This window comes from Otolemur garnettii, unplaced genomic scaffold, assembly GCF_000181295.1.
Source record: "Otolemur garnettii isolate 467f Iridium unplaced genomic scaffold, OtoGar3 scaffold00010, whole genome shotgun sequence".
Lineage (NCBI taxonomy): Eukaryota > Metazoa > Chordata > Mammalia > Primates > Galagidae > Otolemur > Otolemur garnettii.
Window position 1 is genome coordinate 11,818,262 of NW_003852405.1, and position 17,557 is coordinate 11,835,818.

A 17,557-nucleotide genomic window follows, 5' to 3' on the forward strand; every position below is an offset into this window, starting at 1 on the left:
CTGATGATTAAGGATGGTGAGCATTTTTTCATATATCTGTAGGCCGTGCGCTGGACCAGATATTTGTTGATTGAAGGAAGGGTGAAGGAAAGGAAAGAATGAACAGTGGAAATGATGCATTGGGAGTCTGCAGACCACAAACGCACTGAAGTTCTATCATCTCCACTCCAGTTCTGCATTCAGTTTTCTTAAGTTTAATGGAGCTTGCGATGTACTGTGACAGCGCTGTCCGTGTCCCTCTGCTTTTATCAGGAGCATAGTTGATGGAATTTCCCATTTTTACAAAAACATACATTATTCGCCTTTAGCTTTTTTATCTTTCTGTTTTCAGAGTTTAAATCCCATCAAGTTGTGGGCAGTAATTTTCAGGACTTGGTTTAAGATATTACTTCTGACCCGTGTGTCGTTTAACTTCTAGACCAATTTTCTCAAAAAAATCTGTTAATGATCAGATTATCTTCATGTTATTCATTGTCCAAGCATGCTATTGCCTAAAATCTTGGTCCACTTTAAGATACAGATTATAGTGAGCAGATTCAACATTTATATTATCTGTTTTTCACTCATATTCACTAATTTCCTACAATGTCATGTGCAGTGTCAGCATTGATTCTTGGGCTCTAAATACCTGAGAAGAGAAAATGTGTCATAGTCACTTCATGCAAAACCTTGTGTGAAGTTACGGTGGTCTGCAGGAAATCTTTCATGGAAACAATTTGGTCTTAGCATTTTGGCCACAATGTATAATGTGCCACATGCTGTGTGGGAACATTCTTAGTTTAGAGTCGGTCAGGATAACAGATGTTGAACATATATTTTTTCATTTACTATATTATTCCTCATATTTCTGATATCTCTAAGCAGTGATTGAATTGTTTTGTATTTTGTCTGTCTAGTCATTCTACTGGCAAGACTGATCTTATTGACTTATGTAATGAATTACATATGAGCGAATACTTTGTAAATAGTAACAGGACCTACAAGTGTTATCGCAGAGGTCCTTACAAATAAACGAAGAGTTTTTGATAGCTTGTTTTCTAGATCATCCATCTATGAAGTATATGGTAATGACTGTGACATCCAGGGTTTTAATATATTATTTTTAAACAAAAACTTTCTCAGGATTTCTGGCATGACAGGCTGTCATTATGAGAAGTTTTGCAAAAATGAAACAATGATACTCACAGGTGAGACTTTTACCGGAAGTCAAGCCTGAGTAAGAATCCTGAATCTGGCTTCCACAGACTGTGATGTCAGCCCTGATGTCACCGTACACTGTGAGAATTAGAATGAAGTAGAAATGGCAGAGAAAACCAGGGATCACAGATCTTCAGGAGATTTTATCAATTTCTTGATGACCTACTATAGCCATGGACATAGGCAATGCAGTATTCCAAACCAAAATCAGGGAAGGGCCTCGGTGCCTGTAGCTCAGTTGGGCGCCGGCCACATACACCAAGGCTGGCGGGTTCGAGCCCGGCCGAGGCCTGCTAAACAACTGTAACCAAAAATAGCTGGGCATTGTGGTGGGCACCTGTAGTCCCAGCTACTCGGGAGGCTAAGCCAAGAGAATCACTTAAGCCCAAGAGTTTGAGGTTGCTGTGAGCTGTGATGCCATGGCATTCTACCAACAGAGACATAGTGAGACTCTGTCTCAAAAAAAAAAAAAGACACTTTCTAAAAATCAGGGAAGGGAATTTTGTGCCTTAGTACTGTTTTCTCAAACATGAGAATAACAACAGTATCTACCTCATCAGATTTTCATAAAAGTGCATTTATATCTACTCTATTAGTGATTATGAAGATTAAATGAGTTCACATTTATAAAACACATAGAACAAAGTTAGCTTATAGTAACCTCTTACATAAGTATTTATTAAGTAAATGAAACTAAATTTAATTATTTTTATTATGAAGGTATATTATTTACATAAATTCAAAGAGCAATTATAACAAATTTTTTATCCAGCATTTGAGGCAATAACTGGATATTGCCCAAATTAAGGTTGTCTTTTCCATTTGATTTCAAATTAATCTATTTCTAAGCAGGCTAAGCCCATAGACCAGTGGTTCTCAACCAATGGGACCCACAGGAAGGGTATTAAAGGGCTGTGGCATTAGGCAGGTTGAGAACCATTGCCGTAGACAAAGGAACCCAACTATTTTCTCTGGGGAGGAGGAAATAGAAGAGATACCAGAAAAGTGACTCTGCCTTACAGTCAGGTGTGATAACTGCTTCAGTGAAGGAACCCACAGGATGCTATGAGAAATCTGAGTGGCTCCAGGAGATACAGCCAGGAAGCTCCACTGGAAATACCTGAGCTGGCTTCCGAAGGAAACTGGAAAGTGTAGCTCTTGAGGAAAGGGCAGAGCATGTTGGAATGCACAGGGTTGAAAATGCCTTGACCAGCTCATGCAGCTGTGAGCCTGTTCCACTGTGGGGCGGGTGTTGCAACTGGAGCTGTAAGTGTGAAAATTTCAGGTGCCAAAGCTCAGAGATCGTCTTTTGGCCAAGATTCTCCCTTTAAGCTGGAGAAATTCGTGATCAGATAGAAATTTTAAAAACATAACCAGGACAACACTTTAAAAACATATTTTCTTTTACTTGAGTAATCAACATAGATTTAGCTAAGTAAAGTGAATGAATATTTAAATTTAATTTAAATATGTGTGCAAAGGGTATTTACTTATTGTTTTTGAAAAAAGAGAGAGCAGTGTCCTTTTTAGGGAGCAAAACCTTTAAGTAAACTTGTACATACTCAACACGAGAAACAGTTGCAAGAGGAGGAAAATCCAGATCTGGCCATTGTTCTCCGAATGTGTTGTGTAGCCTCTAATTGCAATCACTGTGGCATTGATAATGGGGGGCGGGGACTACATGCAAAAATTATCTTTCCAAAGCCTTTTACATGAAGTGAGTCCAATACCTCTTAAGCCACTATCTTCTTAGTATCTATTAAGTCACTATCTTCTAAGTAAATTTCAGTAAGTTCTCCCCTTTGCCAGTACACATCTTAGAACATAGTAGCTCTTTAATAATTTTTAGTTACAGTATTCTTGTTGGTCTATTATATCAAGATAGCTAAGAAATGGAAAAATGCATTTATTCCTAATTTTATTTTTACTTTTGTTTTTTGAGGGGAGGTCCTGCTTTCTTGCCTTGGATAGAGTATAGTGGAGTGCTCACGGATCACTGCAACCTCATGCTCCAGGGCTTCAGCTTCCTGTGGTGTGCACCACTGTGCCTGGCTATTTTCTATATTTTTGTAGAGGCAGAGTCTTGTTCCCTTGCTCAGCCTGATCTTGAACTCCTGGCTTCAAGGATATCTTTACACATTGGCCTCCCAAAGTGCTGGGATTACCTCACTGGGCGTATTCCTAAATTTATTATTGGTGAATGCTGTTGTTTAATTTTAAGGCCAAGCATTTTCTTGATTAATGAGACAAGTATGCATTTGTCTGTCACTCACAATCTCTTTGAGCACAGTTGACTCTTTGTTTTGTTTTGTTTTCTTTCTATCTTTTTTTTTTTTTTTTTTTTTGAGACAGAGTCTCACTTTGTTGCCCTGGGTAAAGTGCTGTGGCATCACAGCTCACAGCAACTTCAAACTCTTGGGCTCAAGTGATTCTTTTGCCTCAGCATCCTGAGTAGCTGAGTAGCTGGAACTACAAGTGCCCACCAGGCCTTCAATGACAGGCTACTTTTAGAGAGGAATCTTGGCTCTTGCTCAGGCTGGTCTCAAACTTGTGAGCTCAGGGCAATCCACCCACCTCAGCCTTCCAGAGTGCTGCCATTACACGTCCAGCCTGACCCTTTGTTTTCTTAGCTATGTGAGCACCAACCACTCAGTAGAGTTATTTTTCAGTATATGAAGGGAACTGGTTCCAGAATTCCTAAATCTGCATCACACAGTCAGAATCTGTTTTGCACAGGGTTTGCACCTCATGAATGCTTTATTTTAAAAATCTGTGTCTAAGTATATCCGAGAAGTTCAAACCTGGGTTGTTCCAGGGTCAACTGTATATTCCACTGTGGTCATTCTTTTAAAACTCTTAACTACATTTTATGTAAGACTTTGGAAAGTTTTGAAAGAGGAAAAAAAACATATGGGTTTGCTTCTGCATGGTCAATTCCCATGACCAGAGCAAAAAATAAAAATCACAGAAAGGAAGATGATTTTGATTCACAAACAATGTCTACATCTTTTTTTTTTTTAATTATGTAACTGAACTCCTTGAAAAAAGTGTGAAAAATATAGCAGTATGGAAAGTAAAGTCTATCTCAGTCTCCATGCCGAGTAGGTTTATGTGTTTGCTCAAATATTATTTTTTCATAGTTAACATTTCCATACATCTAGAAATTATGTAAGGGTAAATAAGCTATTTTATTTATGGATTAAATCATTGACTTTTTCACACCTTTAGAAGAAATGTATTCAGGATGTGTGTGTGTTTTCTTCCAGTGAATTCTCCTGCAGTTATTATTAATTGACGCTATTATATCACATTCTTTTTGTTCCTTTTCTCTACACTAAAAACTTATTTTAAAGTCTTCTGGTCTCAAATCTCTTTGAGGGTGAGCAAGAAAAAATATATAAGTTTAAAACAGCAGCCTTCAGATGCTTGTGATGGCATTTTTTCTGTACTACAAAAAATATTTGTTTAAATTTAAAAAAAAAACATGTTAGAACTACGTTTTTATAGAGATATTTTATTTGCCTGTAAGAAAACACCATGTATATGAGTTTGTGGGTTTTTATGCTGTTGAGGTCTCTTGTAGCATATTTAATATTTTTAATCAAAAATGCTAATAAAAGTATCTTTCCAGCAGGAATAGCTAAACCAAAGTTGCTTAAAATTGGAATAAAATTAGCTTTCTAATAACGGTGTATTGATTGGAAGGAAATAAATGCTACGACATGGAACAGTCGATGGATCGAGTTAGAAAAGTTTGCCATGAGATCTGAGGAAGATTTAAGACAAATCATTTTCCTTCTTAAATCATAGTGCCTGAGTGGCTGGTAAGGTTGGGTAAGGCTTCAAGACTATTTGATGCCCTAAATCCCTAACCCTTTCATCGGAACTTGAGAAATCTTTTGAGGAGACAAGACTACCTTTTACTTTTATTTAAAGGAGGGAGAATGCTCTACTCTTTTTTTCTAGTTGTGACTTTTTAACATCTTTTTATCTGTCTTCAAATTCCTCTGGTAAGGAGGCCGTGATGTCACCAAGAGCTGAAGTCATTAGAACGTCACTTTTTAAAATCCTAACTTGTCTTTACACATGAATGGGATAGTCTTAGGTACAAGATAGATTCTTCAGCTGCCTTGACCACTAGTCTATTTATACTTCTGAGAGATTCTTTATCTATGCAATGGAGACAAAATAAATTTCATTGAATTTTAAGAATCAGTTATATATGAAGATCAAACATCAGTATTGAATTTGATACATGCATCTTCTTTAATTTAATATATGGAAAATAGTACTGTGCATTCTAAGCTATTAATTTCTGAGAAAATCAATAACTCTCTGCTACAGAACATTTATAGAAAAATTCTCAAATGTGTTTTATTCCTAGACTTGTGATCATCGCCATCCAACAAATTATTTTAAGCATCAGTTGTGTGAATTGTTTACTGTTCTAAATTTGCATTCCTTGAATTGTTTTGAAGCACCCATGTGGTAATGGGAATTTCTAGTAGATAAGGATCTCATTTAAAAAATGTATTTGGAGTTAACTTGTAAATACAAATAAATATTAAGAACCTTAAAACATAAACATCATAGGTGTGATTAAAAGGCAGAATGTTGCACAATGTTAAAAACTCAGTTACTTTTAACGATGTTGCCATAGCTTCCAGCTCAGTAGAAGCTGGGCCAAGATGCATACAAGAATATTCAAAATTGGTTCCAAATACCCCTAAGCTAATAAAAACTTGTAGTGTAATCACAAGTCAGAAATTGTGTAGAAAGGGCTATTAATGGAGTATTAAGAGAAGCAGAGGTGGAAATAAGCAGAGGGTTATCGGAAGCTCTGGATGGCTTTTGACTGTCTAAGGGCTGAGACCATGGAATCAGTTCCATATATTTTAAAGATAGCAGCAGTCTTTCTTGGCTCCTTTTATTATGACAAGTCTGGATATAAGGGGTGAAAGCTGTGGAACTCATACATGTGTGACACTCATCACTCCATTTCTTCTTGATTCACACTCCTGCCATTCAGCCTGATACTTGATCCTGCCTAGCTTTCAGTAGGAATAGTGCAGAATTGAGGAGGAATTTTAAACTAGGTATTTATGTGCTAAATAAGTACCTACACAGGTGCCTATGTGGTAGGGAAGCTAGGTCCGGAATCTGTCTGCTCCATCTCAATAGGTAGACCTTCCCAATGATGGTGCCGAACATCAGATATGTGAGAAATGTGATACTATTAACAGTAGGAAAATATTTTTGTTTTTTAGTATAAATACTAACCTGCAAAAATTGCATGTGTGTGTATATAAATAGAAACGTAAATGATACACAACCTGATGAAGCAGTGCCGACTTGCTTAAACCAAAGTCTAGCAAAGCCAAGACATTGCAATGTGAGTTTTAAAGTTTCCAAGTAGATTTGTGTGTGTGTTTGCCTTTTTAACTGAGAAAGAAATTAATTCGGTTATTTAAGCTCATGGAGTAGAAAATTCTTTAACAAGCATAGGTTACAATTCCAACTGCGACGTATGGTTACCAATAAAAGAAACAGGCATCTGTTCTTGGATGAGTGAAGAATGAAATGCCACTTATTTCATTACTCACTGTAATATTTTTTGGTGTCATACTGTGGACTAAAACTGGCCAATCCCACTGATATTTGGAAAAAGGAATCGTGTTTCTTTTTCCCTAGAGAAAGAGCCTATTTAAATATATTTTTAATCACTTTTGTCCCTTAGAAGCAGCACTTAAGTTTTAATATATTTACATATTTTTATGGCCATAGTGAATCCATAAAGATATTCTGCATTTAGTGAAATTCATTGTCATTCTCTCTAATAAATACGGAAATAAAAAGTTTATGATGAGAAAAATACCTAAGATGCTACATTAAAAAAATATTTCTCTTACAGTAAATGTAGTAATTAATTTGGGGATGAAAATATTACCTAATTGTTTTTCTGGATTAACTTTTGCCTCTTATAATGCATTTCAAAAGAAGCTGCATTATAACAGAGTAACTTTGAAAGGTAAAAGGGGAATTAAATGAATGAAGATGAAAACAACTGTAATTTAAATGTTACTTGTAAGGAAAAATTTATGTAGAACTGCGGTTTACAATAATTGTTGACATATTCCCCTAAGTACTGTGTCTGTGATTTTTCATGGTATCAATCATTTAAAGCAATTTAGGTAATAACATTCTGACATGCATTTCTGCTATTTTATTTACACCATTTGCCTACATCATTGTAATGCTGTACCTCTCTGATTTGGTACAGTAAATGCACTCTGTAATATCTATTATGGCACGGTCAAAGGATAATTTATTGTCAAATAGAAAAATAGGTCAACACTAATGTCACTTGATGATCAACTCCCCCCCCCCCCAAGTTTAATAACACATCTCACCAGTATGCATTCCAGTGCAGTGGTTGATATTTTATTAGGACTACCTGGCTAGAGCAGTAGTGTAATTACTGAGCTGTCAGAGTGAAAAGTGGGATTAATGGCAGCCTGATGCACTTTAGTCTGCAGAGCGCTTAGAGAATTGCAAGATGGTATTATTATCAGAGTCTGCCCATTCTGGCATATTCATGACACCAAAGGAAAAAAAAGAATGCTACAATTCAGGTTTGTGTGACCCTGCCTCATTAACATCTGACATTTCCAACAGCTGTTATTTGTGAACTAGCTCAATAATAAAAGGAGAATTATTTGGTAAAGAGCCTTAATAACCACAACTAAAAATCCTTACATCGTCAGTGCTGTTAAGTGCATCTGTTTATGTTGAATTTAAGATTTCTTTGAAAGAACAGAAAAATACACAGCATGTTAATTCGGTTCATTCAGACCTGCTGACATGATAACTTTATTTTTTTTTAATTGCCTATTAGTCAAGTTGGGTGTTAGAAAAAAGAGAAGCAGAAAACTTGCGACTTTATGAGGTTAACCCGAATACCTATGATGTGTGTTCTCTCTCTCTCCCCTCTCTCTCTCTCTCTCTATATATATATATACACACACACAGACACACACACACACATATAAGTTGTAGCATAAACTAGATAGTGGTTATAATCTGAAAATATCTAATATACATATACATGTATTTTTGTGTGTATGTACACATCATCATTCCCTTGTAATGGCAGATAATTTTAAAACTGTTCTGATAACTTTTTTCTAAATGTGAAAATATTTAAGATGGCATATTATTTGCTAAATTTTTAGGGGTTTTATGTTATCACATAACAGAAACTCCTTTCCAACCACTGTTAATGCTCAACATGTTTATTCACTGACAGTCACACATATAAATATTACCCCATTTCAACGTCCGAAGCCACCTAGGCCGCGTGTTACAGGTTCTTGCGTGGTTTTACAGTGTATGCTGCAAATCATACGGCTACAATATTCTTTTTGAATCCAGTGACAGGGTTTCAAGAAAAAAAAAAACATCCTAAGTATGAGCAGATAGGAATTCAACTGAATGATAGATGTGAATTTAACAATGGCATTTAGAGAAATGATAGGGGGAGGTTTAATGACTACATTTCAGAGAGGACAATTGATTATGAAAAGCCTTTGGTACTCATTGTGTAAAATTTAATTTAGAGAGAAGGCTAAGGGCACAAACCAGAGAAAAAGAGATCAGATATAAAAACAAGATATTAATTAAGTACTGAGAAATTGGTTCAGACAATGAAGAGGGCTCTCTCACTCACAAAAGAATGACAAGGACACTGGTATTGTTTTCTCAAAGGAAATGAACCAAGGTCTTTACACACGGAAGTGGATGGAAGCTGAGAGAACTCATCACCTTTGCCACTGAGCAACGCAGGATTCATTCTCCCTGCAGTCCGTGGATCATTCTAGTCCTCTGGCACATGTGACAGTTGTGTGTTTTCTTAAGTTGTGCATCTCCAGCATTCTTTCTCTTTACTCCCACCCACAATTTCAGCCAGACCAAATTCCAGTAACTCAGCTACACTATCTTATTCTCTTCTTTCCAAACCCACGCACCTACTTTGTATCCGTGGGTCCTGAGTGACTGACTCTGCACCATCACTTGCCTGTTTAAGGTCCAATCATTCTTGAAGCTTCCATTGAAGTATTATTTCCCCTCTCAAGCTGATTGGAGAGGCGATTGTCCTTTCTGGGGCACCCTTAGGATGCAATATTTCATACAAATTCACAGTGATCTAATTGGCCTCTGCTGACTTTTCAATGTGTATACTTCCTCCACACTGCCAGTTCCACAAGAAAGCACCATGGTGGCTTTGTCCAGCAGTTTTATATTCTCATATCTCAGGGTCTGTCATTTGATAAACACTATACCAAGCCCAGTAAGTGTTTATCAAATGAATGAATAAATGATAAAATATACATATAAGTTAATGAAACAAAGAAGCATTCTGGCCAGTGGTTTTAAGTTGTTCTGAATAGTACTTACAGAATTGCGGTTCTCACGGTCTGGTTCCAACCAAGTACATCAGAATCACCTCAGAGGCTTTCTTTCCCCCCCACCCAAATTCATGTTTTCAAGCCAACAGAAACCCACCAGAGGCTCTTCTCTGGAATCAAGCTTCCCAGCTGGTTCTTAGGCACATGAAAGTTTAGCGTGTCTCTGGTCAGTTCTGAATGAAGCAGATTCTAAGATGAAAAGAGTAGGCAGGCATTTTGTCTGAAGGTCACCCTCTATAGAAAGTGAAGGAAGCAGAATTGAGTAGTCATAATAAAAGCCTCAGTAATTCCTGAAGCCTAGTTCCCCAAATGGGAGTAAGGGGACTGGCTCTTTAACACAACTCATTGACCTGTAATTGGATGTGGGCCACCACTAGAAAGGGGGCCTGACCTTGCTGGAGCCAGTTCATTTTAGCAGCTGAAGGCCAACTGGGATAATGAATGCTTTGGTCCTGAAGGGAGTAGACCTGGGCTATGCCTTGCAGTATCTCTTATAGATCCCAATTGCTATGGGAATGGTATGTAGGTTGAAAGACAACAGAAATTTGGAAGGGAAGAGGAAAGGACTGGTGGAAGAAAGAGAGAGGGATGGGGAGGTTGGTGGGGAAGAGGACTACTTACCTCTTTTTTTGTTTATTTGTTTGCAGTTTTTGGCCAGGGCTGGGTTTGAACCTGCCACCTCTGGCATATGGGGCCGGTGCCCTACTCCTTTGAGCCACAGGTGCCGCCCTACTATTTACCTCTTGACTGATACATCTGTCTTACAAATTTGAAGCATAAACTAGATAATGGTTGTAATCTGAAAATATCGAATGCAGTAATTACTCAACAAATGTGAGGAAGGAAGGCTATTATAAGTAGCAAAATGAAAAGACATCCCCTTTGCATTTCTATAATAATTGTGGCTTACAAGACTTAAAAATTTTATCATAAATGTCAGAATACTAGAGATCAAAACAAGACCAGTACAATAAATGAGCAAATGCTGTATCTTAAAGAGGCGTGGTGGTCACAAAATCTAGTAGGAGTTCTGAGAGGAAGGGCAGCTAAGAGCCCCAGTGGTGCTGCTTTGTGCAGCTAAGGAGTTGTACAAAAGGCAGAATGCAAAGACCATGTATTTACTTTGTTGATTAAAATTTTGGACCTAAAGATACTATAATTTTATTTATACTTACGAGACACTAACTCTGAATAGGTATGAGGTAGAAAAAATACAGAAGATCATCCCAGTTGCTTTGAAGTCTTCTTAATATATTTATTTTACTTCCCAGGTGCCTGAAATGTGCAGATGCCCCCTGTCAGAAGAGCTGTCCAACCAATCTGGATATTAAATCCTTCATCACAAGTATTGCAAACAAGGTAAGTTCAGATTTAGCTCTACAAATGAAAATAATAGCAGCATTTCTTGTTTTCTGTTATTTCCTATAGTTAAAACATTGACCTTGTCTTCATAAATTTGGTTTTAGCCCTCAAAATAGAATTTGCACAGGCATTGGAAAATGTGGCATATTTTATTAATTAAAACTTCCAAGCTGTGATTAGATCATTGCAAAAATGCATACTAACTTTTTTTTGCTTTAAAATTAGTTTCTGTTAAAATTAATGATTTTTTATACAAGCCATTCACTGAAAAGATGGACTCCAGCTTAATTGCTAAATGCCTATGTATAGTGACTGTCATGTGTTGTTAAAACACATTTCAAATTTGTGAAATACCATTGGAAGGTATTCTTTGGTCTGGTGTACAGCTATCTCAAGGGAATGGACTTTTTCCTTTTACTAAAATACAGTTAATTTGATTAAGATTTGATGTAATTCATAGAGTATGAGAGGGGTATAACTAAAAAAATAAAAATAGAAAACAGGCAAGAGTAGACCAAAAGGAATTTTGATTTCTAATTTGTTTGTTTTTTTTTTAATCAATGTACTGGTAAGCCCAGTTTTCATCCATTAAGTGAAAGGTTGATTGATTAAATAATTAATAGTATCTATTGTTTTCGTGAAAGAAACATTGAAAGTTCCTGTCCACGTGTTTTATGCTTTAACAGATGAGCAAAAGCTGAAGACAGTGTTGCATAGGGATATAGAGAATCATTTTCACGGGAATTAATATTAATGTCCTAGATACATTAAGTCCTCCTTTAACCACCAGGTTCTTTTTTACATACGTATATCGTTTCTTAATATGTCTGTGATTTAAAATAATGGTTTTAGGAGAAAAATGATAAATTTATATTGCTTTAATGTTTCAAAAGAATTAAAAGGCATTTCTCAGGTGTATGGACATATCATTAATCTGCACAGTCAGATTTATTAGGATTCGAAATGTGGGTTGAATTTTTCGATTGAACACTTTTTGGGAACCCAAGGAAAACTCTTTACAGCTTAATTTTCACTTTTACATTGCTCTGATAAAGTTGTGGCATAAGCTAGATAATGGTGGTAATCTGGAAAGTATGGAATGTAGTAATTACTTGATAAATATTTTGTTAACATTAATTAATTAATTTCCCTATTTAACCAATATGATACATGCTATTGAAGGTACTGGTGAATTGTTATTTAGGAAGTCATATTTGTTTAGGAATGATCACATCAGAAAAAGAGTGAAATAAAATTCCAAGTTTGATGTCTGAAATGTTTGTCTGAAAATATATCTAAGTTAGCATTCCTGACATCAAGTATGAGAAGATAGGAAAATTACGGTGGACTACCTTAGAGCATCCGTGCTAGTGGAAATTTCCCCAGTTATTTAAAAGTTGAGTAGTCACCTTGTAATTCTAATAAGTATATACTTCACTTATTTAATGTCTATCCGCATTTATAGGAAAAAAAGACAAAAAGGGATTCTTTGAAAAGTTTATACGTCTAAGCAAGATTACAATCATTTTGATTTTAGCAAAATCTCTTTGTGTCCTAATATGTTCGTATTTCTTACTACCTAGTGAATAATTCTGCATAGGTATTTATTTAAAGGTGTTTTCATATGAATATCAGATATTTGAAGACTTCATGGAAAATACAATTTTGTGTCAGGCATTTAAAAAACTATTGTAACTAATGTTTTGTTGAAAAATTACTGTTGTAATCATGAAAGGTCAAAGATTCTTGTTCTTTAAAGCCTGCAGCTTTTTAGATATTTACTGGCTGTGTACAATGTGGGCCATCCCACGTTGCCCTGCCAGTGGACCTCCACGCAGAAGGGGGGTTCTTTCCAGGTGGAGAGGGTAATTGAATCGCCAGACTCAATGAGCCTTGCACCTCTTTGAGAAAAGGATGTCACTTGAGTTGTATTGTGTTAGGCTTTTGTGATTCAGTGGAGTTTAGGCCAATACTTCCATTCTTTATTTTCTTACAAACCGGATTACAGCTCCGGTTTCCAAAGGTACACTCAATTCTATTGTCCCTCCTCGGTCTGTTTTCCTTAGACTCCTTTGTGCAGGCTGTTGTTTGTAATTGTATCTCTCAATTGGAAGTACATGTTTCAGATTCATCAAACTGTGAATACTGTGTTATATTTCTTGATAGTTTTTCTTTTAAAAAACACTGCTTTCTATAACAATGCTTGAGGTCAGTAAATAAATATAGGGAACAAAATGGCTGCTTTAAAAAGTGTACCTTGATGTCATGATCTTTTTTTTTTAAACAATAGTGATGTGGGCTCTTTTCAAAATTGTTACTTTAAATAGCAAAACATTGGTTTTCCATGACTTTGCGTATGTTCGTAGAACCGGTGTCATTACATTGGTGTGGTTTTTATAGAGAGATAAATAAATTTAAATTTAATACCACATATAACAGAAAAACTGACTGACCTTATGTAAAATAAAAGTTTATTCTTTATGACAGATTCTCATTGAAAGTAACTAGAAGTCAGAGGACCAAAAAAACTAACCAAGTTAATTTATTGATAAATACTATTGACAACAATATTTGTATTTTTTGAAAAGGTTATCATGATATGTTTGTATGTCTGTGTATGATATGTGTCTATATATATGTATGGGTAACATGTGTATGTGTGTGGATATATATGTATCATACAGCAGTTACCTAACAGAACAGAAGTGCGGTCAATGGATTTGGTACATACTTTTTTGAATTTGCTTTTCAAATTCAAGGTCTTAGTGGTCTATACACTTAGCAAATGAAATATTGATCATTTCTAGAATTATTTTTTAAAAGATTTAATAGATTTAAAAATCTATTTTTTTCAATAGTTCTAATTACATGACATCCTTGCTCAAAAATTTTACTTGTTCCTCAGCAACTGTAAACCAATACCCAAATACATAACCTCCTATGTGAGCTGACGGGGCTGTCCCCCACTATTACAGTAGAGATGTAAGCAGAAGAAAAACTTACAAAAGTTGTTTGTAATTGATCACCTGCTATTGTTTAATGTAAAAATTTTATAAATATAAAATAGAAAAGAGTAACAAGATTGCAGATTTTCTTTGATACATGAGTTCAGTTCCTTCACCTGCATTGCTAAATGATAAGTGTGATCACCTTGATCCATTTTGAGCATTGACAGAAACTTACCTACCTGCCTTAAGGTGGTGCTCAAGACAGCAAAGCCTTGTAAAAAAGAAAAGAAAGAAAGGAAGAAAAAGGAAAAACAAAAGTCCATCTCCTTTGAACATCCCTCCAGTATAATTATGGTTTGATAGGAGGAATATTTTTTTAAATGTCCAGAATAGTCAAATCGAGAGAGACAGAAAGTAGGTAAGTTGCCTGGGGCTGGGGCTTGCAGGTGGTGAGGATAAGTGGGAATGATGTGTTTCGAGGCAGCTGTCTGCACCCTAAAATGCCTGGGTCCTCAGTTCTTGGAGTGCTTGTGATCAAAAAATGACCAGACACCCCAACGTAAGGCAAGCATGAAACAAAGTTTATCGAGGAAGAGAAAAATAGGTTTACAGAGTGAAAAAGTTTACAAAGCAGCACTCATTCACCATAGCCAACTGGCTTCCACTGCCCCAGCAAGGGGCAAAGAGACAAGGAAGGCAAAGCAGGCGAGGGTTATGTCCTCAGTTCTCTTTCGCACTGCCTGGCTCAGTGCTACCGTATCCTGGTTCTGAGGGCACCTTGGAACCAGAGTCTTACTGCACATGTGGACCACCTCCTCTGAGAGCCTAGAAGGGGGAGTCGACCTCGTGATTCTCTTCAGTCTGTTCTAGGTCACCTTCAAGATTCCGTTGCATCTGTCATTAGGCTACAGAGTCTTCTATGTCCTTTTGCATTTGGGTTGCTAAGTTCTGATTGGTAGTTGATAGGGTGATCCCTCCTCCCCAGGTGTGAGCAATCAATCACTTGGGGCAAGATTAAGGTGGACAGCATCGAGATGGAGGCCTGGGGGCTCCACCCTGTTCCAACTACCTACCTAACAGGAAGATTTGGTAGAAATGGGTAATGACTACTAACATATATGGAGTTTCTTTTGGGGGGGGGTGATAAAAATGTTCTAAAATTGATTGTGGGTGAAAAACTCTGTGACTTACTAGACATCATTGGATTGTACTCTTTTAAGTGGGTGAATTGTACGAGAGGAAATCATGTATCAACAAATCTGTTAAACACACAACTCCATCTCTGTTATATTCCTATAGGTTACATAAACCATCATCCTTGTTAGGTCCCTCCAGAGGAAGATGCTCCCTGCTTCTTGGCTCCCAGTGTCAAGAATGAACACTGGCGCCTCGCCGATGGCAGTGATCACACACAGACACAAAGTGATCACCAGCAACATACAGTTATCACAGAACCAAAGCACACAAACTGTAGGGAAATACACCTCTAGAGTGGGGAAAGAAAGCCCCTCTCCCTGGTTGGATAAGAGACCCTTGGAAGTCTGAACACAATCTGTTTCCTACAGACAGATCAGGTTAACAGGTTTGTCCCGCCTTTCCCCTGGCAGGATTGGCTATTGCCTCTGGCCTTTGAGGTAATTGACAGGTTGGGTTATATAACCAAACTACTTAATACCATGCCTCCCTGAAAAACTTGTGGGAGAGGAAATTTGCATATATTTATATGATAATGGAGCCAATGGGCCCTGGTCAGTGTAAGGTCACTAGGGGCTCCTTGCTGTCTGTTTGGAGAACAGCCCCCAGCAGCAACTTAATCCCTACTCCCACCCCAGCCACACACCCCAGTCTCCCATCCTATCAAGGAGAGAAGGTGGGGCTAGGGTGGACCATCCCCTCCCTGCCTATCAGGGAGAGAAGCTGGGGACTGAGGCGGCCTGTCTTCCCCGCATTCATGGCAGCCCTAGAGGGCAGGACAGGCCATGACAGGCTTTGGTGGCAGTAGAGGCCCTGATGGAGCTGTTGCCTGGCACAGCTGCAGCTCCTGGAGCCCCTCCTCTGGCTCTGGCTCACTGGGGCTCCCCCGTCCAGGGTCTCAGCACAAGCTGACATTGGCCAGGGAGAAACCTTTATAGATTGCCTCCTCCCCAGAGGTGTGGACCCATTCTGCCCGAGCCCCGCGGTTATCTGGGGCGTAGCGTCCTGGAGAATTGAATATGCCATTTAAATGAAGTCAGTAATTCTGAACTTTCTTTACAGATGAGCTACCAATTTTTGAGTATATATTATGTGTTTGTGTCAGAGAGTTAATCTGAGTGAGTCTTGAGGCATAGATTAAGGTACATAAATTTTAAGTATCCTTATTTTATAAGATAATGTTTTGTGCATATTAATTCTATTCCTTTCAAAACTTGGTAAGAGTATTATAGATGCTTTACTAGATTAGATTAGCTTAATTTAATCAATATTAGATTAGCTTTATTCACTTTTTTGGCCTTTTTTAAAAACTTCTTTTGGAATTTCCCCATGGAAGCAATTTACTTCTACTTGTAATAAATACTGTAAAATTTCATTCAGAAAGGTATGTTGTTAACAAACACTTTTAGTTTTTCTAAGACTGCTAGACTGCTTTTATATTTATTTATTTATTTATTATTTGAGACAGACTCTCACTATGTCTGTCTACCATGGGTAGAGTGCTGTGGCATCACAGCTCACAGTAGCCTCAAACTCTTGGGCTTAAGTGATCCTCTTGCCTCAGCCTCCCAAGTAGCTGGGACTACAGGTGCCCACCACAACACCCAACTATTTTTTGTTGGAGTTGTCATTGTTGTATAGCAGGCCCAGGCTGGGTTCTAACCCCTCAGTGTATGTGGCTGGCACCATAACCACTGAGCTATGGGCGCCAAGCCATATTTTTCTTTACTTTTGAAAATTACCTTATTATGTATAAAATTCAGGGCTGCCAATTTTTTTTTTTTTTTTTTTTTGTTCACCACATAGAACTTGTCATTTCAGTGTCTTTTATCATCCAATGCTACCATTGAAAAGTGCATGAATGGCTGATTTTTGCTCATTTAAAGGATGTTTCCCAGGGTGGGGCTGTTTTAGATATCTTTATGCCTTTGATATTAAACAATTTGTAATGGCTTATGTAAGTCTATGTTTCCTTTTGACTTATCCTACTTTGTTTTCATTGGAATTCTTGAATCTGTGGGTTGATGTCTTTCATTATTTGAAAAATGTCTCATCTCTCCATTTTTTCTTTATGCAGTTTGTATTATATACATGTTAAGCTTTCTTACTCGGATGTTCCAAACATTAGTTTGTTTATATGGGAGTTATATTGTATATAATGTTCTCTACTTCTGTTTTGAAGTTTATAAATAACTCCTTCACCTGTTTCTTAAAATGGTTCTGTTGAGTTTTTAAAATATGTATGTACATATGTATTTTTTTTTTTTTTGAGACGGAGCCTCAAGCTATCCTCCTGGGTACAGTGCCATGGCATCACACTCACAGCAACCTCCAACTCCTGGGCTCAAGTGAGTCTCCTGTCTTAGCCTCCCAAGTAGCTGGGTCTACAGG

The 17,557-nt window shown here is 37.2% G+C and overlaps 1 protein-coding gene across 2 annotated transcripts in view; it reads left to right on the plus strand.

Moving 5' to 3' along the window:
• The window catches only part of DPYD (dihydropyrimidine dehydrogenase), an 828,315-nt gene that overhangs the window by 177,765 nt on the left and 632,993 nt on the right, over positions 1–17,557 (plus strand). For both annotated transcript variants that reach the window (XM_012801700.2, XM_023509810.1), the window contains exon 4: positions 10,934–11,021. In XM_012801700.2, the coding sequence (XP_012657154.1) occupies positions 10,934–11,021 (88 nt within the window). The remainder of the gene's footprint in view (positions 1–10,933; positions 11,022–17,557) is intronic.